Below are 27962 nucleotides of genomic sequence, written 5' to 3' on the forward strand. Positions count from 1 at the left end.
TGAACGGCCTCTTATCAGCTCATTCTCTTTGTTTAAAACAGCCATATGACTTCCAAGTGACTCGTTTTAGAGTCTTGTTTGCTTTTAAATATATATGACCAGAAACTACATGATTGTGAGATCGGACCACTGCACTAGATGGTTGGAATCAATGCAGGTAACGTCCGCGCTGCGCTGTATTGTCCACCCTAAAGACTGCATCACGACCAGTAATCACTATGGATAACGCAGGCCTTTAATTCCTATTTGCTTAACCGCTTAACTGTATTTTGATGTCGCTTACTTGTTATTCAAATTCGACTTTCTGTATCTGAATATTATGTAGTGGCCGTGCCTCAAATCCTAGTGCGTTGCCTACCTAGACAGTATTTGTGGGCATGAGGTGACTCGGAACACGCTTTTGCATTCTAGTTAGGCTCACTTCGTTTAAAAAAAATTCTGTTGGTATTTTCCCTCTGTGAATCAAGCGAAATATTCCGAAATCACTTTATAATAAATCATTAAGGTGACGAAACCTTTCATGTCATGGTCCTGTTTTGCTAAAAATAATTTAGCCTATATTTTGCATATAGAATATTTTTGTATTGTCACGACACACTGAAACAGTACTTTAAAAGCGCACAAACCCTTTGTGACCTATCTCATCTTTGTTTTTGTAACCTAAATCTGTTTGCTTATTAGACAGAAGGAGCCTTGATTTGCCTCATATTTGCCTGTCATGGAGCTGTCAAACTCTGGACATTGGTGGACCGTCCCTGACAGCTTGAATTCAGTGGGCAATTTCTGCAGACCTCAGGACTGACCCCAAAGCTTGGTAAGACTACCTCTAGGTATCATCACAACCTGTCACTTATGCCTCCTACACACTACATGACTTTCAAAGACGTCGGATTGTGGTACCATTCATATTACACAACTGTCTGTCTTGTCATGGAAGTTGAAGAGTTTTCAAATTAGACGAGGAATCGGTGACGGGTGAACACATTACAAATAATTTCACTATTGACGAATCCCAGACGACTCTGCCTAGACTCCAAATTACGTTTCACAACAGAGTATACACGAGAAGTGATACGACATATGAAAACAAATGTGTGATCATATGTTATGCATTTCAGAATAGCTCCTGCCGATGTTCCACTAATTTTTCCTCCTTTTCTTCAGTCCAATGATATTTTCTTTATACTGCAGCCATGCTAGTTAATGTTCTGTTGCAGGTACATCAGGACTCCTCCCACTGAAACTTTCCGTGCCTCGTTTCTTGCTCTCTCATTGGCTGTAGATCAATGCTGCAGTTGTATTCAGTCAAAACTCATTTCACATTGCGCGATTTGGAGTCGCAGACAGGTCCCCAGATATTTAAAATGCTAGATATCTCGCTGATATCGGCGATGCGTCTGCGCTTCTCTCAGATCGTGTCTTTGATTATTCATACATTGCGATCATTGCTCTCGGGAGTGAGCTCTGATTTGCCTATGATATCGGTCTTTTGTCGGCGATCTCCACAAAATTGTCGGCGAGTGAAAATCAGGCCTAAAATCGTGTAGTGTAAACTCGTCATAAACAACTACACCATGAATCCTTGAATTAGTACAGTAAATGCCTGGCTGGGTGGACTCTAGGATGGTTAACCCTTGTGCATCAATTAAAAAAAGTTACACATAGGTTCATTATGGACAAAAATGGCCATGTCCAAAAACTGTCATAAAAATATTATAGATTTATATTTTTTTCCACTTTCACTGACATAATTTTTTTAACCAGCATCAGCTGTAATCATAATGACCAAACATTCATTCATTTTTTAACCCTTTAAACGCTGGTTTGTTTACATAATGCCACTGTTGTTTTTTTTAGGAAAAAATTAAAAATAGTAATTATTTTCAATTTAATAGATGCTAAGCAGAATTTTTTTTCTTTGATTATTAGAGCCTCGGATATGTCAATGATTAACAACAACATTCATTTTGATGCTTTCATATTTTTTATGCAGTATCAGATTTTAAAAAAAAGCTACCACTTAGGTCCATAATGGACAAAAATGGCCATGGCAAAAAAGTGTCATAAACATATTATAGAATAATATTTTTTTCTACTTTCACTGACTTATATTTTAACCAGAATCAGTTCTAATCATAGTTACCAAACATTCATTTATTTTCAGAATTTTAACACTTTAACAACAACATTCATTTTGATGCTTATGCAGTATCAGATTTAAAAAAAAGCTACCACTTAGGTCCATAATGGACAAAAATGGCCATGGCAAAAAAGTATTATAAAAATATTATAAAATAATATTTTTTTCTACTTTCACTGACTTATATTTTAACCAGAATCAGTTCTAATCATAGTTACCAAACATTCATTTATTTTCAGAATTTTAACACTTTAAACGCCGGTTTGTTTACATAATGCCACTGTTGTTTTTTTATAAAAAATATAATAATTATAATTATTTTCAATTTAATAAATGCTAAACAGAATTTTTTTTATTTTTATTATTAGAGCCTCAGACACATACAAACCACACTCTGAAATCCATACCAACACACTCACACAATTATATATTCATAATGTATCTAATTGGCTCTATAATATGCATAAGCCAAAAACAGCAGAAAACAACAACAAAAGCGATGATATGCCAAACCTGAAAAAATGGCACGATCTGATAAAAAATATTTAAAATGTAAATTTTGAAGCCTTGCCAACATAATGAAAGCATGTTAAACAAGATTGCATAATTTTATAGTTAAATGGCACTGGGATTAAAAATCGCAGTTTTAATGGGTTTCAATGTGCCATTTTTGTCCAAAACGACGCTAAGAGGGAGTATTTTGTGTAACTAGTGCAAAAAATATTTTTTTCAAGAAAATAGGGTGAAATATTAAAATTCCAATAAAAATTCACACCTGTGGAAAATTTTATGCAGTTAGCATTAACACAAAGTTATCAAAAAAACAAAACTGAAAAAGCCAAGGATGCACAAGGGTTAAACATAGGATGCGCTGAATTAAAAGGGTCATGACATGAGGAGTCAAATTGTCCTTTTGACATATAAGTGGTCACTGTACTATGAAAATATACTGTAAGTTTCATAACTGAAAACCTTCTTCCTCTCTGCAAAAAGAGCATTTGTTGATACTAAGCTGCCAGAACTACTGTTCTCTATACTTCCTCCACATTGTGATGTCACACTGTGATGTCCATGCATCCAGAGTATAACTATAAAACAATGTCTTTCTTTATTATATTCCAAAGGGATAAAACATCATCTCTGTTTAATTTCCTCATTTCCATATTCCATGTCGATGAAACATAACGTACACATACCATCGACATGTTGCAGACATAGTAGATTCGAACATAATCATATTATAAGGTGCACATTGCACGTTCAAGTTCCCGTTATACACTCAAGCTTCATGGTCAAAAACGTTATGCTTCTCTGTGTACCACCAACACATCTGAATATCATTACCCAAGTGCTACCATTTATCTACAATGCTACCCAGTGGACAACAAAAAAATTCCAATTGAAATATATCAGTAAAATTGCACCTATTGTACACACAGCCCCTTAATTGATTATGACCAAGTGCGGGTTTACGATTTCTGAGGCCCAAGCAACTGACCAAGCTGGGGCCCCATTTTGAAAATCTTTGCTTAAATTACATACAACTAATTTTAAATCATAATTTTAAATTCATCCTATCAACCATTGTAGCCAAGTATATTCAAATGTTTAATGAAATAAAAATCTAGTTCAAGATAATTAATTCACGTTTTCCAGTTTTTCCACAATACAGTAATAAAAAAAAGCAATATTTACCTACATACATTTATTCAAAAAATGTTTTGAACAGGGTGTGCAAAACCTACTACTTCACCCAGTAACATTTTGGAATCTGTTATTTATTTATTTTATAACCCAACAATTATTTACTTCTTAATAATGTCTCAACTGTCCCGACCCCAGTGGCTTCTAACGTGAAACGCTCCAAGAGAGCTGACAACAGCGTATTCACGCATGTACCCAGAACAAAATGTCACCCCTCAAGCATTTTTTGAGGAGCCCCCCCCGATGTCCGAAATGGTTTGCGTAGTGGTTAAAACCGCTACTGATTATGACAGAATGACATAACAATTACAAGAAACATATACATAAAGAGCCATGACAAATTGTGCTTATATTAAAACAACATTATGCATTTGGTCCCAAAATCCATAATCATTGTTACTGTTGCATTCTTAAAGATTAGACAACAATCCATATTATTCTGTGGCCTCGAACAAGAGACAAAGCTTTCCTACAGGCCGTTTCAGAACACTGCTTTTACTTAATCATCTGGAAAAGTTTCCAGTACTCAACCTAGTTGCCATGAGCTACGAGGTGCAGTATGATCCTGTAAAAGTACAGTGTCCCCAGGAATAAAACTTTTTGTAGAAGGGGTAGATACTTTCACACCCACGTTTTCCAAAAGAGATGGGTAATAAATTGGACTTGCTTCTATCTCCTTTTCACGTATAAATCTGTGTTTTTAAAAAGACCAGGTGGTGAAGCAGGCTTGCCTTTCATGAGAAGAAGATTATTAGGAGTAAGGGACTCGGGATCATTGCATAGCTTTGTAATGGGATGGTCATTTAAAATGGATTCAACTTCACACAGAATGGTATGGAATGATTCATCATCCAAAATTTGTTGGCAAAGTACAGAACAAAGAATGTTTCTCAACATGCAAAAGATGCGTTCCCATGCACCTCCATAATGGCAGGTGGATTAAAACGCCACTTTCAACTCCCTATTGGCGACAATGAAATTTGTTCCATTGTCTGATCAAATGTAAACTACTTGATCTCTTCAGGAAATGAACCTTCTTTAAACATTTATACATCCATCATGTCTAAGGAGTAAGCTACTTCCAAGTGCACTGCTCTACTTGCCATACAAGTCAAAATCAGTCCATATCGTTTTACGGTACCACATCCTCTTTTAACTTCGATAGGACCAAAGTAATCCACTCCAACATTTGCAAAAGGTGGATGATCAGGTGTAATCCTTTCAAGAGGAAGGTCTGACATCTTTTGCTCACCTGTCTTCCCTCTATTGCATCTTTAGAGAGCACATTTGGAAATTATTTTTCTTGCACTTTAAATGGTTTCTTTAAAAGAGAACCTTTAAAGCAGTGTTCCTCAATAGGCTGCCCGCGGGCCACATCCAGCCCACGAGAGAAAAATGTTTGGCCCCACTTTCAAATAGTGTTGTCAAGGTAACATCAACGTCTGACAGCGAAAACATGACGAGTGTGAAGAAAAGAAAAGTGGACATGGAAAATAGATGATGCAAATGTGAATGGACTGAACAATTTTGTTTTATTTTGCCTGACCACCACAACGCAAAGCCAACGTGTTTGTTATGCACCCAGGCCGTGGCGGTCTGTAAAGCTGATAACATCAAACACCATTTCAATGCATTGCACAGCAATTTTAACTGCAATTATCCAGAACATTCTGAGAGCCGCAAACAGAAGGTAACACAATTGGTGGCAGCTTACAAGCAATCAGTTGCTGTTATTCACAAAATCACATCCATAATAGGAGAATGCCACCGCAGCATCCTTACGTGTGGCTTTGAACCTGGCAAAGGCCACAAAGCATTCACGGATGCAGAATTAATTAAAACCTGTGCAATTGAAATGGTGGAGGAAGTTTTAAATCACGATGACAAAAAACAACCAAATGTCAAGTAATTTGCGATAGACTCATCTTGCGACTGAACCGACATTGAACAGCTGTCAGTGTTCGTCCGTGAAGAGCTGCTTTGTTTGCTGTCCATACAGGGGCACACAAGCGGAGAAATCATTTTTAATGAACTGATGCAGTTCTTTGAAAAGAATGGATTGGATTTAAGCAAAGTTGTGTCAGTTGTCACTGATAGGGCTCTGTCAATGGTTGGACATCACAGAGGCCTGATAAGCAGGCTAGCTGCTGTTAACCCAACACTCATAGCATTTCGCTGCATAATTCAGTGTGGAAGGGTGGAGGGCGGATTAGCCTTATCAGGCTAATTAAGCCTCCGAGAGGGATAAAGGCTGACCGGAGACGGCAGTGCGACAGAGAGAGAGATTAACGGGCACCTATCCGACACCTGTGGTGTTTGTGTCTTTTTGGTTCAGTTCTTCAGTAAATATTATTTATATTGTCAAGCCGGTTCTCATCTCCTCCTTGCTCATCTTAACCCCTTTACATTCATAAATCTGTGTTATGCGCTAAACTGTCTGGAAAAATGAAAGAGACAATGGATACTGTGATGAGGCTGGTAAACTTTATTTGTGTGAGTTCTGGTCTGCAACATTGCAACTTTTCCGAGCCTTGCTGGAGAAAATGTCCGCAGAATGGCATGATCTTTTGCTGCACAATGATGTCCGATGGCTGAGCAAGGGCCGTGTGCTGGAGAGAGTGTGAGAAACTTTGTTCATTTTTAAGCAGCCTTCAAAGCCAAAAGGCAGAGAGATTTTTAAAGACAGCACAGAGATGGCATACGTGCATTTTTTTCTGCGATACCATGTCTCACCTAAATCAGCTTAATTTGCAAATGCAAGGCAATAACCACACCATTGCAGACATGTATGAAGCTGTTGAAGCTTTTCATTTAAAGCTGACACTTTTTGAATGGGATCTTCAAGGGAGAAAGCTACACTTTCCGCATTTGCAACAGAATTGCGGGAAACACCAGATGCGAGAGGACCCGCTAAAGTGTGACTTTGTGACGAGACTGGCAGAGAATTTCAAGTAGTGATATGAGAGCTTTAACCTGTCAAGTGAACTTTACATTTACATTTACATTTATGCATTTGGCAGATGCTTTTATCCAAAGCGACTTACAGAGCCCTTATTACAGGGACAATCCCCCCGGGAGCAACCTGGAGTTAAGTGCCTTGCTCAAGGACACAATGGTGGTGGCTGTGGGGATCGAACCAGCGACCTTCTGGTTACCAGTTACCAGATTACCAGTTATGTGCTTTAGACCACTACACCACCACCACTCCATGCCAGTTAATACTGAACTACTTCTCTTTCTAAGACAGCCATTTTCTGTCCCAGCAGATGGTCAATGGACTGCTGAGGCCAAACTCCTGGTTTTATCCTTAGATGAAGCATCTTTGAAGCTGGATATTTTGGAAATGTCAAAGTCTGATTTGCTCAGAGAGTAACACAAGAAGGCTAGTGTGATCGACTTTTGGACAAAATTGGTTTCTCAAGCTAAATTCAATACCAATACTTTCAATTTTCCCCTCCACTTACATCTGTGAGTCATCGTTTTCTATAATGAATATCATTAAGAACCAGGATAGAAACAGAATATCCAGTGTGCATCTTGATCAGTGTCTCAGGATTACTACAACAGAATATAGCCCCAACATCAGAGTTATTGCTTCAGACTGTCACTTCTATCATTGAATGGTGAGTACATGTCAGTTAATACTGTTACGGTTTGATCCCCATAAAATCTATGTAAGAACAATAAAAATATTAATGCTAATAATTGAATCTTCAATTAAGGAAAGTGAAAAGATCCACTCTGGAGGTGAGCAGGAGCAGTTGACTCGCATGGCAGACATGGAGATCCAGAGTTTTTGTTTGTTCATTTGTTTTTAATATTCTTCTTTTAGTTCTTTAGTTTTCTGTATCTGAATACAAAAATGTTTATAATTGTTTGAATAAAAGACTACTGAAACGTTTAAAAAAATCAAGAATATATATATTGTGACTCTTTTAACAAAACAAAAACAACAACAATAATAATAATAATAATAATAGCAGAGCAAACATTGTGGTCATAACATTGTGGTCGGTGGCCCTTGGCGTTGTATTGTTGGCAGAATTTGGCCCTTGGTGAAAACGAATTGAGGAACCCTCCTTTAAAGGGTTCAAATTATAATACAAGTCAAGAGTCAATAGTTCTTGTGGATCAAAATACTAATATGCAAAAAAATAATACTTAATAAAAAAAAATATTTGTAAAGATTTAAGTTATTTTTGTAATCATAGACACTGAATGAGATCATTTTCGACCCAACTAGGATCACTCTTAAAACCAAAACTTTTATTGAGGTTATGTTGTATCGGATACTTCTAAGATATGTAGAAGTGGTGTCTTGGAGGCTTGGAGGTATTAGTGATCACTGTATAGTTTATTGAATTAGAAAATTAAGGACAGAGTCTATAAGGCATCATAATACAGCAAAAATAAGATCTCTTATTATAAGTCCAGAAGTGTTTATTTAAGAACTCAACTGGACTGAGGTGATGCAGTGTGAAGATGGACTGGGATGGGTTTAAGAGACATTTTTTTAAAGTATTGAATAAAGTGGCACCCTATAAAGAGATAAGAATCAAGCAAAGGACTGAAACTTGGATCGTGACAGATATTTTTAAGGTAATTAAGGAACGTAATTATAGTTTTACGGTATTTAAAAGGGAAAGAAATGATTACAAATTTGAGCAATGTAAATCTAAAAGAAATTAGGTAAGAGCATAAAAGAGGCTAAGGAAACTTTTTAAGGACTTTTTTTTTAAAGATTAGTGAAATGAAATGGGATACTCAAAAACTATGGAGAGTTTTGAGTGATTTAGTGTAAAGGAAAAAGACCAAGGTTAAAGGTTGTAGAATAAGTCTCAAAGATGGAAGATTGGTGTCTTATCAGAAGAAGGAAGTAGATTATTTTAATAGTTTTTTTTTTACTACTGTTGCTGAACAACTGGTTAACGAGCTGCCACCACAAACTGGGATTTTTAATGATGAATTAGTTAAGGAGTATTATGCAAAATTTGGTGTTATTCCTGGTGGTTTTTCATTTACTGAAGTAAATGAGAGTAATGTTTATAAGAAGTTAAGAGAAATCAAAAGTAGTAAAGTGACAGGGTTTCGTAAAATTACCATATAATAAACCAAATTACACAAGGTAAGGTTCCGGGGGTTTAAACAAGCAAGAGTTATTCCCATTTTCAAGAAAGGTATTAGGTTAGAGTGTAATAATTATAGTCAGGTTTCAATACTGAGTGCTTTATCAAAAGTGATGTAGGTTGAAGTCTATATCTCTAATTTTAATATATTGTATGAGTTACAGTCCAGTTTTAGGAGGATACACGCTACAGAGACAACAATATTGTTTCTAACATATCATATAAGAAAAGAAACGGATAAATGTAAATTAAGCAGGATGGTGTTGCTGGATTTGCAAAAGGCATTCGACACAATTGATCACAGAATTTTGCTTCAAAAATGAAAAGCTTTAGGGTTAAGTGATAAGGCGTGTGAATGGATCAAGTCTTACCTTGTAATTAGGTTTCAAATAGTGGATTTAAATGGGATGTTTTCTGATGGTTTGCCCATTTCATGAGGAGTTCCGCAGGGGATTGTTTTAGGTCCATTATAATTTATTTATTTATTTTGTATATTAATGATTTAAAAATTCAAAAAAGTCTGTTCTAATACATTTTTTATATGCAGATGATGCAGCAATATTTTTTTCTCATGATAGGAAAGACAATATTGAAACTGAGTTAAGTAGAGGGAATGAAAGGATCTCCAAATGGTTTATTCATAATAAGCTTTCTTTACACTTGGGGAAAACTGAAGCTATATTATTTGGTTCAGCTGCTAAATTGAAAAAAGCACCAGATTAGAGGTAAAGGTTGGAGATATGATCATTACACCTAAACAAGTAGTTAAGTACCTGGGATGTGTATTAGATAATAAATTGACAGAAAAAAATATGTAATAGGTTAAAATGATTAGAAAAACATTAAAAATGTTAGCTGGAGCATTAGTGCAGTCACACTATGATTAAGCTGCAACATTTTGGTTTAGTGGTAGTACAAAACAAATAAAAAATAAATTGCAGACTGCTCAGAATAAGTTATGCAGGGTTATATGTAAAGTACATCCACAGTTGCATCTGAACGATTAACATTTTAGGGAACTTTTCTTAAACTGGTGTTGGCATTTAAAATAATAAAGTAAAGTGTTCCAAGGTACCCGACAGAGTATTATATACTTGTGAGAGATGTGAATAGTCATTCTACAAGGGAAGTACTGATATTTATCCTTGTAATTTAAGAGTTTAATGGGGAATATTTATTTTTTAAGAATTTAAGTATAAAGCAGAAAGAAGTTAGAAAGGATGTTAAAAAAAAAGCTTTTTTATCATTAATTTAAAGTTGATGTAGTGTTTGATGCTGAACTTGATGGTTATTTCTCTCCATAAATGGAAACATTTATTTTGGAAACATAGAAGACCACAATGGAAATAAGCCTTTAGCTTTTTTGTGTATATTATCCTCAACAGTTTTGAAATTTGTTATCCAGTATGTTTGTCAGAGTTTAGAAAGTATATGATTCCTGCCACAATGACCCAACTGTTCATGAATATGACAGTGTATGAGATGTGAAACATGCTGATCCTTGAACTATATAATGGGATATTTGGTTTCAAAAGGCATGGTGGCCTTCCTGAGTCTTCTTCTATCCGCAAGTCCAATCTGTATAGGCTGCTCTCCTTCTTAATTCCACAAGTACCATGCTTAAGTTCATCAATCTCATCTTGAAACTGTTGTTGTTGACTGAGACAAACAATGACCTTCTCCACCTCAGAGAGGTCTTCTAAAGACAAATGTTGTCCACCCAGAGTTGCTTTGAACGAATTCATTTGTGTATCCATGGTAGACTTGGTAAAGTTGCAATTCATTTCCAAAGCCAATATCTCCTTCCTTTTAAGACATAGCTTACTTAATATCTTCTTCAACTTAAAAATCCAAGCAACTGCAATTTCAATCTTTTCCAGAGAAATAAGTGATAAGATGATCAGTGTTTAGCAGTGTGATTTCATTAGCTTGAAATGGTAGCTTCAAACTGTAATGTTTGAGTGGAGTTGTTCATTATTTGCATAAACCAAAGCTTTTCTCTGGACATTTTTCCCTTATCGGAAGTGTTTTCACTGAAATCCTGATTGTACTGACTATGGAGCAATTTCTCTAGCTTTTCAACAGAGATCCTGTTAATGTGACACAGGGGCTACCAGCTTCAAACCTGCGGTCACTGTTTCCTTCCAAGGGTCCATTAACAACCCACCCCAGTAGAGTTCTAATGGTGTATGGACCATTACCATAAAATGGCTCCTACAGAACCAGTCTGGGCATTCTCTGTTGACCTCTCTCATCAACAAGGCGTTTCCTGACCTTCTTCATGCACAGTGAAGAAGGTCAGGAGATCAGCAGTTACAGAAATACTCAATCCAGCCCATCTGGTAATTGCATGGATGAATGTCGGTGCCAGATGGGCTGGTTTGAGTATTTCTGTAACTGCTGATCTCCTGGGAGTTTACTTTGTGGCAAAAACAAAAAACATCCAGTGAGTGGCAGCTCTGTGCATGGAAACACCTTGTTGCTGAGAGAATTCAACACAGAATGGTCAGACTAGTTTGAACTGACAAAGTCTATAGTAACTCAGATAACTGCTCTGTACAATTGTGTTGAGAAGAACAGCATCTCAGAATGCTATTTTGAGATGTGGGTTGGCGATCTTTTGGTGGCACGTGGGGGATCTACACGATATTAGGCATGTCGTTTTAATGTTGTGGCTGATCGGTGTGTGTAATTTTTCTGTTTTATCTTACATGATTAATATCAGTCTTGTTGCATTTCTTGCCTGTAGAAACTTATGAGTTTCAACGTTTACATATTTTTCACCCACCCTGCTTTCTGCGGTCACAGTCCTAATGCCAGTCTGTGCTTAAGGGAATCTAGGATGTAAAGAGATAACATACTGTCTGTTTCTCTTAGTCATGCTCCAGTTGCCAAGGGTAACTGCGTCATTGTCATGGCTACACTATGCTCCCATATCAAACTCGGCAAGGAGTTTCTGTTGATTTGAGTGTTTTTAAAGTGTCTGTGGGAAAACTGTTTTTATTCAGGGTGTCTGGAAAACTTACATAAGCACATTCTCTCCACACCACTTTCTCTCTCTCTCTCGCTCTGTAGCTGTCTGTTTCTGTCTTACTCACATGGGAGGCTGCATAATTAATTAGTAACGAATGGGTCAGCATGTGCTTATTTAGAACTTTGTGTGTGTGTGTGTGTGTGTGTGTGTGAGAGAGAGAGAGAGTGTGTGTGTGTGTGTGTGTGTGTGAGAGAGCGAACATACATTTCTTAAAAAGAATCAATGGTGTTTTTAGACTCATTATAAATGTAAATTGTTGCCCATACTTTATGGTTTCTGTCTGTCTGTCTGTCTGTCCGTTCACAATGGGATGTTGAGTGCTTGGTGCAGATTCAGTTTTTACACATATTGTTGTAACAGAGGATTCCAGATAGATCCTGAATGAGAGAGAGGATTGCCGCACACGTACTGCAGCTCACAATGACTTTGCAAGCGAAGCAAACCACTGAAGACTTGAGGAGATGAAGACAGGATGTATGTAGACATACTTTGTCTGAAAGACAGTAGAGGACTGCAATTAACTGGATTTAAGGCACAGTCTGTATACCGATTCATTCATTCAAAAGGGTGGGAATAATGTTTCACACTAATTCTCTGATGGCTGGGCAGAGATTTAACAACAGAAGACACACAGTTTCACATGAGACTGCTACTTTTGTGTGGCCGGGGAATTCAATTACACACTTTCTTCTCTCTGTAACTTTAGCTTACAAAAGAGTGTTTCTTCTAGTTGCTGATGGGAGGAAAAACCAAACCAAAATATCTCACATGTTAGAGGAGAGACTCGACAGTTTACTGTGAAAACAGGACACTCCCCAAGGGAGTGCGGTATACTCGTACACACGCTTACTGAAAGCATCGCTTTTTATGTTGAAATGGCGGGTGTCTCAGACTACCAACGACAATATAATGTGAAAGACGAGGTAAAAGGCAAGGTTTACTGTTTTGTTTTTTCTAGAGCTTTGATTGCCTTATACAGCTGTGTATTTTATGTGTAGTCTATTTTTGCTGTAATGAGTGGTGTGTGTGTGTGTGTGTGTGTGTGTGTGTGTTTACGCAGCCAGACGGAGGAAAAATGCAGTCTGATGAGGGTACGGAGTGGCTTGTAGAGCTGCTGACAGACGTGCAGCTCCAGCAGTACTTTCTGCGTATCCGTGATGACCTCAATGTCACACGCCTCTCACACTTCGACTACGTCAAAAATGAGGACCTTGAGAAAATTGGAATGGGCCGTCCAGGTGAGTCCGGTGTGATTTAGGTGTTAACAAAGAGATGGTTTGTGTTAAGGGTTTGTATGGGTGATTTAATAGAAATGTCAAAGGTGAGTCACCCTGACAAAGACAGTTCTTCCACCAGTTTAGCATATTCACTGAGTCAGATGAAGTAATCTTAGAAATAATGCATCAGAGAGATTTCTAGCCACTTTTTTTTATTTTTTTTTTTATTTTTTTATTATTATAAAAATTTGTATTGATTCCATTCAACAAATTAATTAAACACAACAGAAAATGAATCAAATTATATAAAATTAAACCCTTTCCCCTGAACTTCCCCCCCAACACACACACTCACCCCAGTGCTCATAAATATTTAGAAACATAAAAAAAACACAAAACACATAAAAAAACTAAACAAAAACATAAAAAGTATACTTTAAAAAATAAAATAAAGTTGCACACACATGTTTAAAACTGGAGATCCCTCTCCCCTCCCCGAAAGCCTTCCAAAAAGGCCAAATATCTACCCCATTTCCTATCAAATAACCCCTGATTGCCCAGCCTTCTATACAACCTTTCTTCAAAGGCCAACTCTTTATGTGCCTTTTCTTAATGTCGATGAACGCCTCATCCCCTAAAATACAGAGTCTGGGGCAAAATGAAAGCCGAGTGCCCAATACATCACAGACAAGACTCTGAACTTTCAACCAGAACTCCTGGATCTTAACACACCCCCAAAAGACATGGGTTATGTCTCCATCCTCTGATTGGCATCGCCAGCATGGTGGGTGTGTCTTGAAGACCAAGCCCATACAGTCTAGAGGGAGTCCAATAAAATCTGTGTAAAATCTTGAATTGCATAAGGTGCACCCTTTCATCTCTAGATGCAGACCTGATATTTTTTAGAATCCTAGCCCACTCTCCCTCGTCCAATACCAAGTTTAAATCTTTCTCCCATAATCTCTTGATAGAAGATAAAGCTCCATCCCCCAGGAGTCACGTGATGACTTGCGAGGAGTGGTCATGTGAATAACGAGCTCTGAGCACTTTGCTAGTTTTTGATTATTTGTATGTTATAATCCAGTGAGATTTGATAAACCATGCCAACATGGCAAAGAAATCAAAATCCTCAGGCTCTGTAAATATTAAGACGACACTTACATGCTCAAGCTGAAACCTCTGATGGATCTGTAGACCAGGGACCAGGGAGAGTTTGGACGGTGCGGTGGGAGAAATCCAGTGTCAACTGTCCAACATGCCTGTGATGCAGACGAAAGTTGTTGCTGACTTGGAGGATCTCGCTGTAATACATTGATCGATTACGGCGATGGAAACAAAATTCTCTGAGTTGGTTACAAGATTGTCGGAAGAAGTCATGGTATGTTTTTCAGGTGCCTCCAAATGGACTGACTCACTGAACATGCCATTGGCCATCCGAGGATGCTGGGTGCCTTTTTTGTTTCTTTTTGTGATGATTCTGCCTAGTGGCTGGAGTTTGTTTTGTGGTAGAACACTCTTTTTGGACAGTTATGGATGAATCTGTTCAATCTTTGTGCTTATGCCTCCTATTGGGTGGTGTGTGTTTCGTGGAATTTTTTTTTTGCAGGACATTGGAATGATTGTCATTTGCCGCACTTAAAAATCAGCCGGCTCACTGAACACTTATTTGACTCTCTGAGGAAACTGAACAGCTTTATTATAATTATATTTTTTTTTGTGCTGGTTCTGCTACAGGCTGGAGTTTGTTTTGTGAAGGATCGCACCTTCTAGACAGTTTTGTGTATGAATCTACACATATTTTGTGTTTATTCGGCGTATTGGCTGGCACTTGTTCTATAGATTATCTTTTGTTGTGTAATTCTGTTTCACAAAATTTGTATAGAATCACTGGACTTGACCAATCCGACGGCAAAGTTGTCGCTGGGACTCTCGCAGGCGTACATGAGTTTGGAGTGATTGATGCGCAGGATTTTGATTGTTGTACTAATAATTTTATTTTTGACACACAATTGATTTTTTTCTAATATGTCAAAAGATTAATATGAGTGGATTGTCTCTCTCCATATGGAATGTGAATGGGTTGGGGCACCCAGTAAAAAGAAGGAAGGTTATTTCTTTTCTTAAACGTAATAAATATGATATTGTGTTTCTTCAAGAAATGTATCTTTCCCCACAGGAAGCTGAAAAATTGGGGTGGACATGTTTTCTTTAGTGCTGGCTCAAGTAAGAGCAGGGGAGTCATTACATTGATAAGTAAGCATCTTCAATTCAAATGTCTCAAACAGATTAAAGATAAATTAGGAAGAGTAATTATTGTTTTATCTGAAAATCAGAGGCAAAGGTTCATTTTGGCTAATATTTACGCACCTAACGTTGATGATCAGGGCTTTTTTTATAGATCTTGAAGGGATGTTGCAAGCTGCTAGCACCCCTCGTGATATAATATATGGAGAAGACTTTAATCTATTGATGGTCTCAGTCCTTGATCATAGTGAAGCAAAAGTGTGCAAGCCCCTAGAGCAACATTGATGCTTCACAGGATGTGTAACAATCTTGGTCTTACAGATATTTGTAGACTTTTGAACCCATCTGGCATGTTTTCTTTTTTTGTCCATAAGATTTATTCTAGAATAGATTTTGTTTTATATCCAAGTCCCTCATTTCATCTGTTGTTGACTGCTCAATTGCAAACATTTTAGTCTCAGATCACACCCTGGTGAGTTTAGAGATGTTGCCACATATGGAGAAAAATAAATCATATAGTTGGCACTTTAATGTATCCCTTTTACCAAATCTTGATTTCTAACAAATGATAAAGGCTTAAATCACAGTTTATATGGAGACCAACTGGTCCTCAGTATCCTCTGTAGACCTGGCTTGAGAGGCACTTAAGGCAGTTCTTAGGCATCGGATTATGCAATATGCCTCATTAATCAAAAAATCCAAAGCACGAGAACTCGTGCTGAAGCACCGAATATAGTCTGATGGCCTCAAAGAATTTACCTGATTGAAATACAGATATAATACTATTTTGTCATGGCAGGTGGAGTTTTGGCTATTCCGGGCTAGACAGTCATACTTTGAGTCAGAGGACAAAGCAGGGAAGCTTTTGGCTAGATATATAAACCAGAGAGAGTCTTTTTGTACCATTCCCTTAGTAAAATATGATGGTGGTGAAATATTTACCTCTGCCATTTATATTAATAATGCTTTTAAAGAATTCTATCTTGATCTTTATAGTTCCACATCTTCATCTAATGATAAAGATATTAGGAACTTTGTGGAACCCTTAGATCTTCCTAAACTGACGGCTGAGTAAAAATTATCTTGATTCTGAGATAAACTTGGAGGAGCTTGACGAGTTAATTAAGGCCCTGCCTACAGGCAAGGCTCTGGGGTCAGATGGCTTTGCCGCTGAATTTTTTAGATCTTATGCTACAGAACTGGCTCCATTTTTGTTAGAAGTTTATATGGAATCATTAAAGAATGGAAAACTTCCACCAACCATGACACCTGCCCGGATCAGTCTGATGCTTAAAAAAGACAAAGATCCAAGTGAGTGTAAGAGTTACCATCCAATTTTCCTGATCCAGCTAGACGTTCAAATTTTGTCACAAATTTTGGCTAGCCAATTAAGTAAAGTTATGACATCTCATATACATATAGATCAAGTTGGATTTATTCGGGGCCATAGCTCTTCTGATAACATCAGGCATCTTATTAATATCATGTGGTCAGTGGTGAATGAACAGTCTCCGGTTGCTGCCACCTCACTTGATGCCGAAAAGGCATTTGATATGGTAGAATGGGATTATCTTTTGATGATGTTGGAAATATACAGTTTCGGGAATACCTTTATTTAATGGATTAAGTTACTTTGTAGACATCCAGTAGCGGTGGTACAAACAAATGTATTCATTTCAGATTATTTTATTCTTGATAGGGGCACCATTTCTAGGAGTGATTGCGGGAGGTCTGGCACATAAGCTGCTTTACCCAGATGATATTTTATTAATCGTCTCTGACCCCACAAGATCTATGCCTTACCTCCACAGAATTATTAATTGATAATTTATTTAAATGTTGCCTCAAGCATATGCTGGACCTTAAATTATGTATCAACAAGTCCCCTTTCTGTTGGTCAGAGTGGATTGTGAGGGGGTTACTACACTCTGACCAACAGAAAGGGGACTTGTTGATACATGTATGAGAGTGGAGTGTTGAGATCTTTTGAAAATTTGGGTCATCATATTGGGATTCCCAGATCTCCGGTTTATAGGTATTTACAGCTGTGCCACATGCTCTGTACTGTTTTTTGGGAGTAGCACACACACCCCTAAAGTGGCAGATATTTTGGGAGAAGTGATTACTGCTTTTGGAAAAGGTCATGAGGCATCAGTGTATTACTCCCTTTTAATTCAGAGTCTGGGGGATGGAGCTTTAACTTCTATCAAGAGATTATGGGAGAAAGATTTGAACTCAGTATTTGAGGAAGGAGTGTGGACTAGGATTCTAAAACATTTCAAGTCTGCATCTAGAGATGCATGGGTTCGCTTTATGCAATTTTTACATAGATTTTACATAGATTTTATTGGACCCCCTCTAGATTATATAAACTTGGTCTTAAAGACACACCCACCTGCTGGTAATGCAAATCAGAAGTTGGAGACACAACCCATGTCTTTTGGGGATGTGTTAATATCCAAGAGCTTGGGTTAAAGGTTCAGAATTATTTGTGTGACGTTTTGGGCACTCAAATTTTACTTTCCCCCATACTTTGTATTTTGGTGATGGGGCAGTTATAAATTTGGGGGACAAAAATATATATATATAATTGAGTTCTGTCTAGCATGATTATTGGCAGACATATTATTTTAAGGGGTTGGAAGTCGGAGGGAGCACCACCATTTCCGGAGTGGTGTGCGGAGATGGGGAGGGTAGTGGCTTTTGAGGAGATGGTAGGTTGCTGGGCTTGGGGGACTTGTTTTTCAGGATGTGGGATAGGTATTTGGCGGTTTTGGGGGACTCTCAGTGAAGGGATGAGGAGAGAGAAGTTTAGTTTTATTATGCATGTTTATTATATATATAAAAAAATTATTGACATTTCTTTGTGTGTGTATTATTTTATGTGACCACAGTGGTGTTCTTTGGAGTTGGTGTTTGGGGAGGATATTAGTGAGGGTTAAAAGTTAAATGTTGATTAGTTGTGAATCTGTGTTTTTCTCTGTTGTGTTATTTTCTTTGAAATCAATAAAAAAAAATAAAAAAAAACTCCATCCCCAAGTCTTCATTTCATTGCACTGGCTTCCAGAAAAATTTGGTTTGTATTATGTCCATAACCAGACGCCACAGTATGTATCGGACTTGCTGCACCCTTACACTTCATCGAGATCTCTTAGATCTGGTGAATCTGAATTGCTTTGTGTTCCCTGGTCTACACTTAAGAATAGTGGTGATCGTGCCTTTGCTGTTGTTGGACCTAAGCTATGAAACAGTCTTCCGACACATATTAGAACTGCCTCAACTATCTTGGCTTTTAAACTAAACTTAAAACATATCTATTTTCCTTGGCTTTTTACAGTCGTTGAACATTTTTCTTTGTAAGTATATTGTCATCACATGTCTTGGTTTTGTTGTCTTTTTATATATTGTGCAGCACTTTGTTCAACTTCGGTTGTTTTTAAATGTGTTATATAAATAAACATTGATTGATTGATTGAGTGCATAAATATTAGCCAAAATCAACCTTTGCCCCTGAATTTCTGCTCTTAATTGAGCCAGAAATAAAGAAAACATGTCAAAAGTAAGTGAATTTTAGAATTCTTTGCCATGTTAACTTCAAAGAACAGATATGTAGCAGGGTGTATCGAATCTCACCAGTTTATGACACAAAAAAGTGCAGAGAGCTCACCTTTTACACGTCCGCACCTCGCATGGCGTCACATGACCACTTTTATTTACATTGAATTGTTCGACAGATCTGATGATCTCATCTGTTTCTGCTTTTGCAGGTCAGAGGCGGCTGTGGGAGGCAGTGAAAAGGAGAAGGGCCATGTGTAAACGCAAGTCATGGATGAGCAAGGTATGATGTGGATCCTGCAGGTCTACACAAAGCAGAAGATTTATTGCTCAGAGGTTGCTCATTCATACAACATGAGACTGTGATGGAAACAAGTTTCTCAATGTTTCTCTTAAACTTCCTATGGAAAAATACAAATAGACGCAACAGTTGGCATTAAAGGGTTAGTTCACCCCAAAATAAAAATTCTCTCATCATTTACTCACCCTCATACCACCCCATGTGTATGTTCTTCAGAAAACTCAAACAAAGAATTTCAAAAGAATATTTAAACTCTGTTGGTCCTGACAATGCAAGTGAATGGTTTCCAGAACTTTGAAGTTCCAAAAGGCAGTATAAAAGTAATCCTTATGACTCCAGTGGTTAAATACATGTCTTCTGAAGTGATATGATAGGAGTGGGTGAGAAACAGATCAATATTAAAGTCATTTTTTAACTATAAATCTACACTTTCACTTTCAGTTCCCCATTCTGGTGTTGAAATTACTTTCACATTCAGCCATCTTCTTGGGGCTGGTCAAAGTTTGAGATTTATGGTAAAAGGGACTTTTTTATCATATTTATTTATAAATATTTATCTGTTTCTCAACCACACCTGTCATTTAGCTTCAGAAGATATGGATTAAACAACTGGAGTCATATGGATTATATTATGCATCCTTTATTTCATTTTTGGACCTTCTGTGTTCTGGCCACCATTCACTTGCATTGTATGGACCAACAGGGCCGAGATATTTTTCTAAAAATCTTAATTTGTGTTTTGATGAAGAAAGAAAGTCAAGCATATCTGGGATAGCATGAGGGTGAGTAAATGAGGAGAGAATTTTCATTTTTGGGTGAACTATCCCTTTAAGTAAGAAAATAAAGCTATGATATTAATGTTGTTTGCATAGCTTAGATAATTTGATTATGTTTGAGTGCATATTTACATTTCTGACTTTTGATTGCAGACTTGTTGAGATCTCTTCTGAAACTATAAATGAGGCATATAAAATTACTGAGGTCTTTTTCTCTGGAGAAAATCTGAAGACTTTAGAAAAAGCCATTTAACTATATTGCCATCTAGGAGAAACAGCTGAGATATTTAAGAGATATCAATAATGATTTGTTTATTTTCTTATGGGTGTCAGTTTACTTCTACAATGTTAATAACATTCATTAAAGTTTGACTGTTTTGAAAATGAATACTGTCTATTTTTGAATAATGGCATTGATGCATTTAGGTTTCATACTGTGTAGTATTTTACAGATGTCTGCCAGGTATATGGATGACATACTGAATGATTAGCTATTGTATGTTTAAGGCAGAGGCAGGTGAAATCACCCTCAGCTGTAGTCTTTGTGCTTGGGCCAGCAGGTGTTCACTGGGAAGCGGCCTGACTCAGATTCCCAGACCCCAGTGGCATTCCGCAGTGCATCCCCCTCATCGACCCAGCCAGACGGCCAGCCAGCAGATCTCACTTGCCTTATCAGCGACAGAGACCTCACCCTGTTCGAGAAACTGGGAGATGGCTCCTTCGGAGTGGTGAAACGTGGAGAATGGCAGGCTCCCTCAGGAAGAGTGGTAAGGGGTTAATAGAAATTGACCAGAAATGATGATGGCTATATATTCACAAATTATTATAAGAGTTTTTCTTCCTTTGCTGTAGCTCAATGTGGCTGTGAAGTGCCTGAAGTCAGATCTGTTGGAGCAAGGTGAAGGTCTGGATGACTTCATAAGGGAAGTGAACGCCATGCACTCCCTGGACCACCAGAATCTCATTCGTCTGTATGGTGTGGTCCTCACACACCCCATGAAAATGGTGAGAAAGGAGAATTGAATTACTGAAAATGGCACACAATTTGTTTTTTTTAACATAACTTTATTCTCATATACCTCTATTGAAACTGAAGTAAGCTGAACCAAATCAAATTGAAACAAACCCTTACCAAACTAAAAAAATGATCTTCTAAGTGTACCATATATGTTTTCCCACAAGAGAATCTATGAGGATAAGGGGCATTTAATCACGCTAACTGATTAACTCGCTGTACTGCGAGTTACTAGTAGGCTTTCCTTTTTGTGATATCCAACAGTGTCACAAATGTGGATCACATGAGCTCCATTTTCTGCACTCCCATTGGTAGTGACTGCATTCATTTGCATAAAGGTGAACACTGCTCAATATTGTTGCTTGAAGCTCATTATGCCTTAGCTCGCCAGCTCTCATTGAAATTGAATGACTTCCGGTCACTTTGACAGTGTGAACTCAATGTGTAAAGATTCTTACAGCTCTTTGTACATAGTTTGTTTTTCCTTATTTGTATTTCAGGTGACAGAGCTTGCCCCATTGGGTGCTCTGTTGGACCGCCTGAGGAAGCGGCAGGGTCATATTTTGATATCAGTGCTGTGCCACTACGCGTTTCAGATCGCCTGTGGCATGGCTTACCTCGAATCCAGACGATTCATCCACAGAGATCTGGCAGCACGCAACATCCTCTTAGCCTCCAATGACCTTATCAAGATCGGTGACTTTGGCCTTATGAGGGCCCTGCCTAAGAACGATGATCATTATGTAATGCAGGAGCACCACAAAGTCCCTTTTGCCTGGTGAGGAACTGGATTTTCATTACTCCTTTTTGCTTCTTTCCCTCCACTGGGCCATGTTGATATCCTCAATGTTTTGCAGGTGCGCTCCCGAGAGCTTGAAGACACGTACCTTCTCTCATGCCAGTGATACTTGGATGTTTGGAGTAACATTGTGGGAAATGTTCACTCACGGGCAGGAACCATGGGTTGGGCTCAATGGCAGCCAGGTATACACACAAACACCCGAGCCTAAACACTTTAAATAGCTACATGAGGAAAGATGGCATACATTTTTTTTTTGTGTGTTTACTTCTATATAGATTCTCCATAAGATCGATAGGGAGGGAGAGAGGCTTATCAAACCAGAGGACTGTCCACAGGACATTTATAATGTTGTGCTGCAGTGCTGGTCACCTAAACCTGAGGACAGACCCACATTTGTGTCCCTCAGGGACTTCCTAGTGGAGGTAAGGTCTTAGATGACAGTAGAACAGTAGAGGGGTATTCATTACATACATTTTCCTTGTGTACAAGTCTTTGGATTACAGTAATGCATGTACACCAGGTAGGTCAGTATAATAACAGGTTGTTTTAATTAATGAGGGTGTTTTAAAATTGCTTGTAGACAATGCCCACAGACATGAGGGCACTGCAGGACTTTGACGAGCCAGACAAACTTAAAATTCATACTAATGACATCATCACCATCATAGAGGGCAGGTAAGAATTTAATCAAACTAGAACTTTGTATTTTTGTCATTAACCACTCACAACACCCTTGCTTTCATAAAGCAATGCCCTTACAACCACCCACAACACCCTAGCATCATGGCAACGAGTTTTGCATGGGCAAGCACCACTCACAATGTTTCTGAAAAATGTATTATTAGTAACAAATCAAATACATTTTGTTACTCTGTGTATATTTATTCAGATTCTTTGAATCTGTTAATATTAAAGTATTTTCTCTGTGCTGCAGAGCAGAGAACTACTGGTGGAGGGGTCAGAACAGACAGACTCTGAAGGTGGGACAGTTCCCTAGGAATGTGGTGACCTCTGTTGCTGGCTTGTCTGCTCACGACATCAGCCGACCCCTTAAACACAGTTTCATCCACACAGGCCATGGGGACACAGACCCACACCGTAGCTGGGGCACACCTGACAAGATCGATGAGTAAGATACTACGACTGTGCAAGGCTGGTCTTTTGTTAATAGAATATGTGGGTTTTTCTTATTGATCACAATGAGACAACTTTACTTCTGTTCACCACTAGAGAGCAGCAAAGTATTATTTTATGAGACCTTATTTGAAAAACATACAGTATATGGAGGTGGGCTAACTTATTTACAACAGCCCATGTGTTCTATGTTCAGTTTGTACCTTGGAAATCCCATGGATCCCCCAGATGTTCTTGGGCTGGACTCAAGTGCTGCGAAGCCCACTAAATTACCAAACCGGGCAAAAAGTAAGTGACCACTTGATCATATTGACCTGGACTCTTGTTGTCACCAAGGACTGTGTTTACCTGCACATGAAAACTCAGATTAATATTCTGATATGAATTCCGTGTCATGTAAAAACCTAATTCGGAATATCCATTATAATAGAATATTCATTTAAATCTCAGCATGTCCTAACTAAAGTAAGTTTGAGTACTATGAGACACATTCAGGTGTGAAAACTCACTGAATTGAGGCGGGTGTTATGCAAACATTAAAATAAATTAATATCAATCAGTATACAGCAATATCAGCTTGTGCCTGGCCGACTGTGTTGCCTTTCTGAGAATACTTTTCTGACCCCGATACTTTTCTGATGAATCGCACAGCTAAGGACTGCGTGAGCGAGTCAAGGAAATCTAGGCGGCACGCGGTGAATTTGCATCGCACATACTGTATGAGTAATCCGCAACACGCACCCCCGGAGTATACTTTGGCCTCAAGAGTCTTATGACCTACAATTGGAAGGACATATTTTATAATTCATGATAAATTACTATGCAGAATTATTATATATGAAAGGAAATAAATGGCAAGAATGACTATATCCAGTATTTACACAAAAGAGTAGAAAGAAAAGAATGTGCTTGATCACCATGTGTATTATAAACAAATATTACAAAAGCATATTTAAGCATTTTTTTATAAAAAATTATGCTCTCCTTTATATTTCTCATATTCTCTCTTTACTCTCCATTTTTTTCCCCTTTCCGTTTCTTATTCGTTTAAACTGTGGTGTCAGAACAACCTCCTCCTAGGCCTCCTAAGCCAGCAGTTCTTCTTAAAAGTAAGCTCCATGTCTTTTCTTCTCAGTGTCACTGCACAAACTGACACTGGTTCTGCATTTTTCCTAAAGTCTTGCCAATTTGGCCTGATTGCTTTTTCTTTTCTTTCCCAGAACCATTCTACGATTCTGTGCTTGACGATGATCTAATAGTCACTGGTGTGAAGACGTTTTCTCTTAAGACACCTACATACCTGGGTTTGCGCCTCCGCCCTTGGGAAAGCACCAGCCCGAGCGACCGCCTTAGCGAAGTCTCCCTCATTGACTTTGGAGACGACAGTTTCAGCTCTGCTTCACCATCCCCCATTACAGAGACACCCAATCCCAGCATGCCGAAACCGCCCTTGTCCTCCACCACATCCCTCCTGGACATGGTGCCACCACAGAGCCCCAATCGTGCTCTGCCCAACCCCATGCACCCTACTCCAGTACTGGATTGGGACATACGGCCCCTGCCTCCTCTTCCGACTTACGACGAGGTGGCTGTTGAATGTGTGGAGCAGGAGGACATAGAGGTGAGCTCCATTAACGCATCAACGGTGCAGGAAGACACTGGATCTGAACAAACACAGCCATCAGAAGAAGAAACCAAAACCGATGGTAAGCACAGCATAGAGGACAATCTCTTTCTACCATCCAAACAATCTGAGGAGAGCCACTCATTTTCACAATCTACAGACATCTTCAAAGATCTACAGAGGGAGGTTATGGTGAAGCTTCGAGTCCCTCCAACAGGACGTTCCCTCCCCTCTTCACCCATTCCTTCAGCCCTTACCCCACACCGCCAGATAATCCTGCCCTCCTCCTATGAGGACAAGCCTCAGATACCCCCCAGAATCCCCATTCCACCCATGCGGCCCTCAAGGCGTGCAGGAATATACAATAGCAGACTGTCCCTTGGAGACCGTGAAGATGACAGCTGTTGTCCACCTCAGATACCCCCAAGGGATCATGCGTTATCTCAGCCCAGCTCCCGGGCCCCGAGTCCCATGGTACCGCAGGGAGGCTCCCCTCAACAAAGATCTAATCTCTGCTGCGTTGGGTCTTTGGGATCCTGCCTCTCGCCATCATCATATTCTTCTGCACCATCCAGCTCCTCCACGACCTCCTCCATGACCACTTCCACATCCACCACCATCAGTTTGAAGAGTAGTTCTCCGTATGGCTCTACTGAAGTGGGGCAGACCCAGTCCAAGAGTCCCTGCATCTTGCCTATCGTGTATGGTGGTGTAAAGGCCAGCAGTACTCATTATTACCTGCTACCAGAGAAACCTGCCTACTTGGACAGGTATGACAGGTTCTTGAATGACAAGGAGGGAAATGATGAGAAAAGAACTACAAATATGGCCACTGTGAGGCCTATGGTTCAACAGCAAGTCAACAAGCCCAGCGTTTCCCCCGGGCACACCAGTAACAGTGGGAGCTCCTATAGTCTGGCTTGGCCGAACAGCACCTCGCAGGCTGAGACAGCTACGCAATCCAGTCTGTACAACCGAGAAACAGTACAACAAGTGAGTTTACAGCAACGTATTTTGGAAGATAATTAAACGACATAACCATTGTCTGCTCTATGATGTTGTGGTATTCCAAGATGGCTGATTGGTTGGATTCTGTCTCTGTAGGTGCAGGAGGCAGTACATGGAGTGACTGTAGAGGAGTGTCAAACAGCCCTTCAGACTCACAGCTGGAACATTCAGGGGGCCATAAAATACCTAAAGGTACTAGAGTCTGGGTGCTTTATTTGCGTTTTGTCACAAGAGGCATATGCAAAATTGATTCAATGTTTTTTATGTATTTTACATAAAATATGTAAACATTACATATTTTACACAATATGTACTCAATGTTGCTTTAAAACATTTAAAAACATAAAAATGTTTATTATCTGTTGACAGTTCTGTTGGCAGAGTTGAAATTGACAAATCTGTTAATCGGCTGGCCGTGCAAAATCAGTCTATCACTATACAGTAGATTACTCTATGCTACTTACTTATTACTTATGTAGGTGGAGCAGTTGTTCCGACTGGGTCTGAAGGCTCGGCCCGAATGTCTTGAAGTTCTGGAGAGATGTTGCTGGAATCTGGAGCAGGCCAGTACCCAAATGTTAGACTCCTATGGTTCATCTAGACCTAGGTAAAATTTAATTATTTTTAATTTTTTATATTCCTGGCTATCCAAGTGCAGATCACACTGATTTCTCTCTGTTTTTCATCAGGTTCTAACAGCTGAAGGCGTGAACCAAGATGTTCTCCATTCCATTGCAGTCAATGAGATTTAAGTGTCAACTGCAGCCCACTGATTCTGGACCAGTCATAGGTAGTTGCAGGTCATTTGAATTTTCATTGCTTTACTGTTTATAATTAATGCAAGACAAATCATGCAAAACTCACCTGTACTTGAATTTCAATAGTGCAATGTAAAACAATAGTGCACAGAAAACTAAGGAACAGTGTACATCAGATTTTGTTTTATATGTCCTGCTGATTATTTATTAAGTTTTTTCATTTAATAATTAGATAAATGTCTGTTTTTATTGAGGTGACTTTACAATACACTCTAGTTTGAATTTACATTCAGTCTGTGAAATGTTTCAGAATATTTTATTCAGGAGTGTAAGAATGATCTCAAGTGTTGTGGAGGTACAATATAAAACTTGTCTGTTTTTGTCATGAATATTAATTATGTTATATGATGTTTGCCTAACTGCTTTGCTGAAAGGTAGACATTGGTAAGTAGGTACTAGTCATTGTAGGATATGCCAAACTGGTGCATACCAATCCCTAACCCTGGCATGAGAAATGGTAAGGGAGGGGGAGGAGGGGCTTAAAAATCTTAAAGTGGTGGTACATGTCCCTCCAGTGTTATAGTGGTTGCTATGCCCATGACTGTACTGGCACGAGAAACATTTGATTTGATTAATTTTATAGACCCTTATTCTCTTGTCCTCCTATTAACTTGTTGCATGCAACTCACAGACTTTGTTGTCGCTAATTTAACAAAAGCTAGATTGTATTTATCCTTAGTGGTCTTTTGAGTGGTGTTAGAATAAATATATTTTTTAATGTGCCACGTATTTATTAGGCAACAATTAATTTCGTTCTTAGTTTTGTTGGTCCTCTTCATTCTCATGTGGTTGATCACAGGACCACCAAAGACATCAGTCACGTTTTGTAATTCGATTTGTTTGGTGGTTGTGGTTTACACTGTTGCTGCTTAGGCTACCATTTTGAATGAAGAACATGGGGTTTACCTAATAAGTGAACACTGGACTCACTGAATACTCCAAACTCCATTACGCGCTTCGCGGTTTGCTCAGGTTCATATCAAAGGAAATGCAATTAGTATTTGTGTGAAAAGTAGATAGTTTGTTACATAAATTTGATAAATGACTAGAAATGAATTACAGCTTTTTGTGTTCTTCAATCTTCTCTAAGTTCAAAGTTTGCTACTCTTTGTCAATTATAGTTCTCTAATATACTGTATGTCACAAACTTTGAATCAATCACACGCAGACATCTGGCTCAGCACTTTAAGACTTCTGCTCTGTGTTTGTGTGCTTAGTCATTTTATGTGCTTCTTTGTTTAGCTGCTCAGTATTACAGTTGTTCTTTCTGGTTTTGTGTATATTTATGCAAATTTAGTTGCAATACATTTTTTGAATTATAGCCTGTGTCAGTGCTCACGTCATGTAGGTTGCATTCTACTCTTTCTGAAGTGGTTGGCAGAATAATAATTAATATTATTATTATAATTATTGAAAAAGCTTTATAAATGTGTATTGTATAATTATTTATCTGTATTTTTGTAA

The 27962-nt window shown here is 38.5% G+C and overlaps 1 protein-coding gene across 1 annotated transcript; it reads left to right on the top strand.

The window, feature by feature from the left end:
- Positions 1–27962, top strand: LOC127634969 (activated CDC42 kinase 1-like). Its single transcript, XM_052114750.1, has 17 exons — positions 1–157; positions 682–814; positions 13065–13242; positions 19233–19303; positions 20637–20864; positions 20950–21102; positions 21613–21890; positions 21970–22096; positions 22190–22336; positions 22495–22589; positions 22849–23043; positions 23245–23336; positions 24113–24157; positions 24269–25665; positions 25777–25872; positions 26160–26287; positions 26370–27962. The coding sequence occupies exons 3-17, from the start codon at positions 13080–13082 to the stop codon at positions 26374–26376; spliced, it is 3222 nt and encodes a 1073-aa protein (XP_051970710.1). The 5' UTR covers positions 1–157; positions 682–814; positions 13065–13079; the 3' UTR covers positions 26377–27962.

Source organism: Xyrauchen texanus, chromosome 42 (assembly GCF_025860055.1).
Source record: "Xyrauchen texanus isolate HMW12.3.18 chromosome 42, RBS_HiC_50CHRs, whole genome shotgun sequence".
In the NCBI taxonomy this organism is placed as follows: domain Eukaryota; kingdom Metazoa; phylum Chordata; class Actinopteri; order Cypriniformes; family Catostomidae; genus Xyrauchen; species Xyrauchen texanus.

Bases quoted from the DNA above. Each gene is read 5' to 3' on its own strand.
- LOC127634969 (XM_052114750.1), top strand. From the start codon at position 13,080: ATGCAGTCTGATGAGGGTACGGAGTGGCTTGTAGAGCTGCTGACAGAC. The intron at 13,243-19,232 runs GTGAGTCCGGTG...CTGCTTTTGCAG, and splicing joins AATTGGAATGGGCCGTCCAG to GTCAGAGGCGGCTGTGGGAG. The intron at 25,666-25,776 runs GTGAGTTTACAG...CTGTCTCTGTAG, and splicing joins ACCGAGAAACAGTACAACAA to GTGCAGGAGGCAGTACATGG.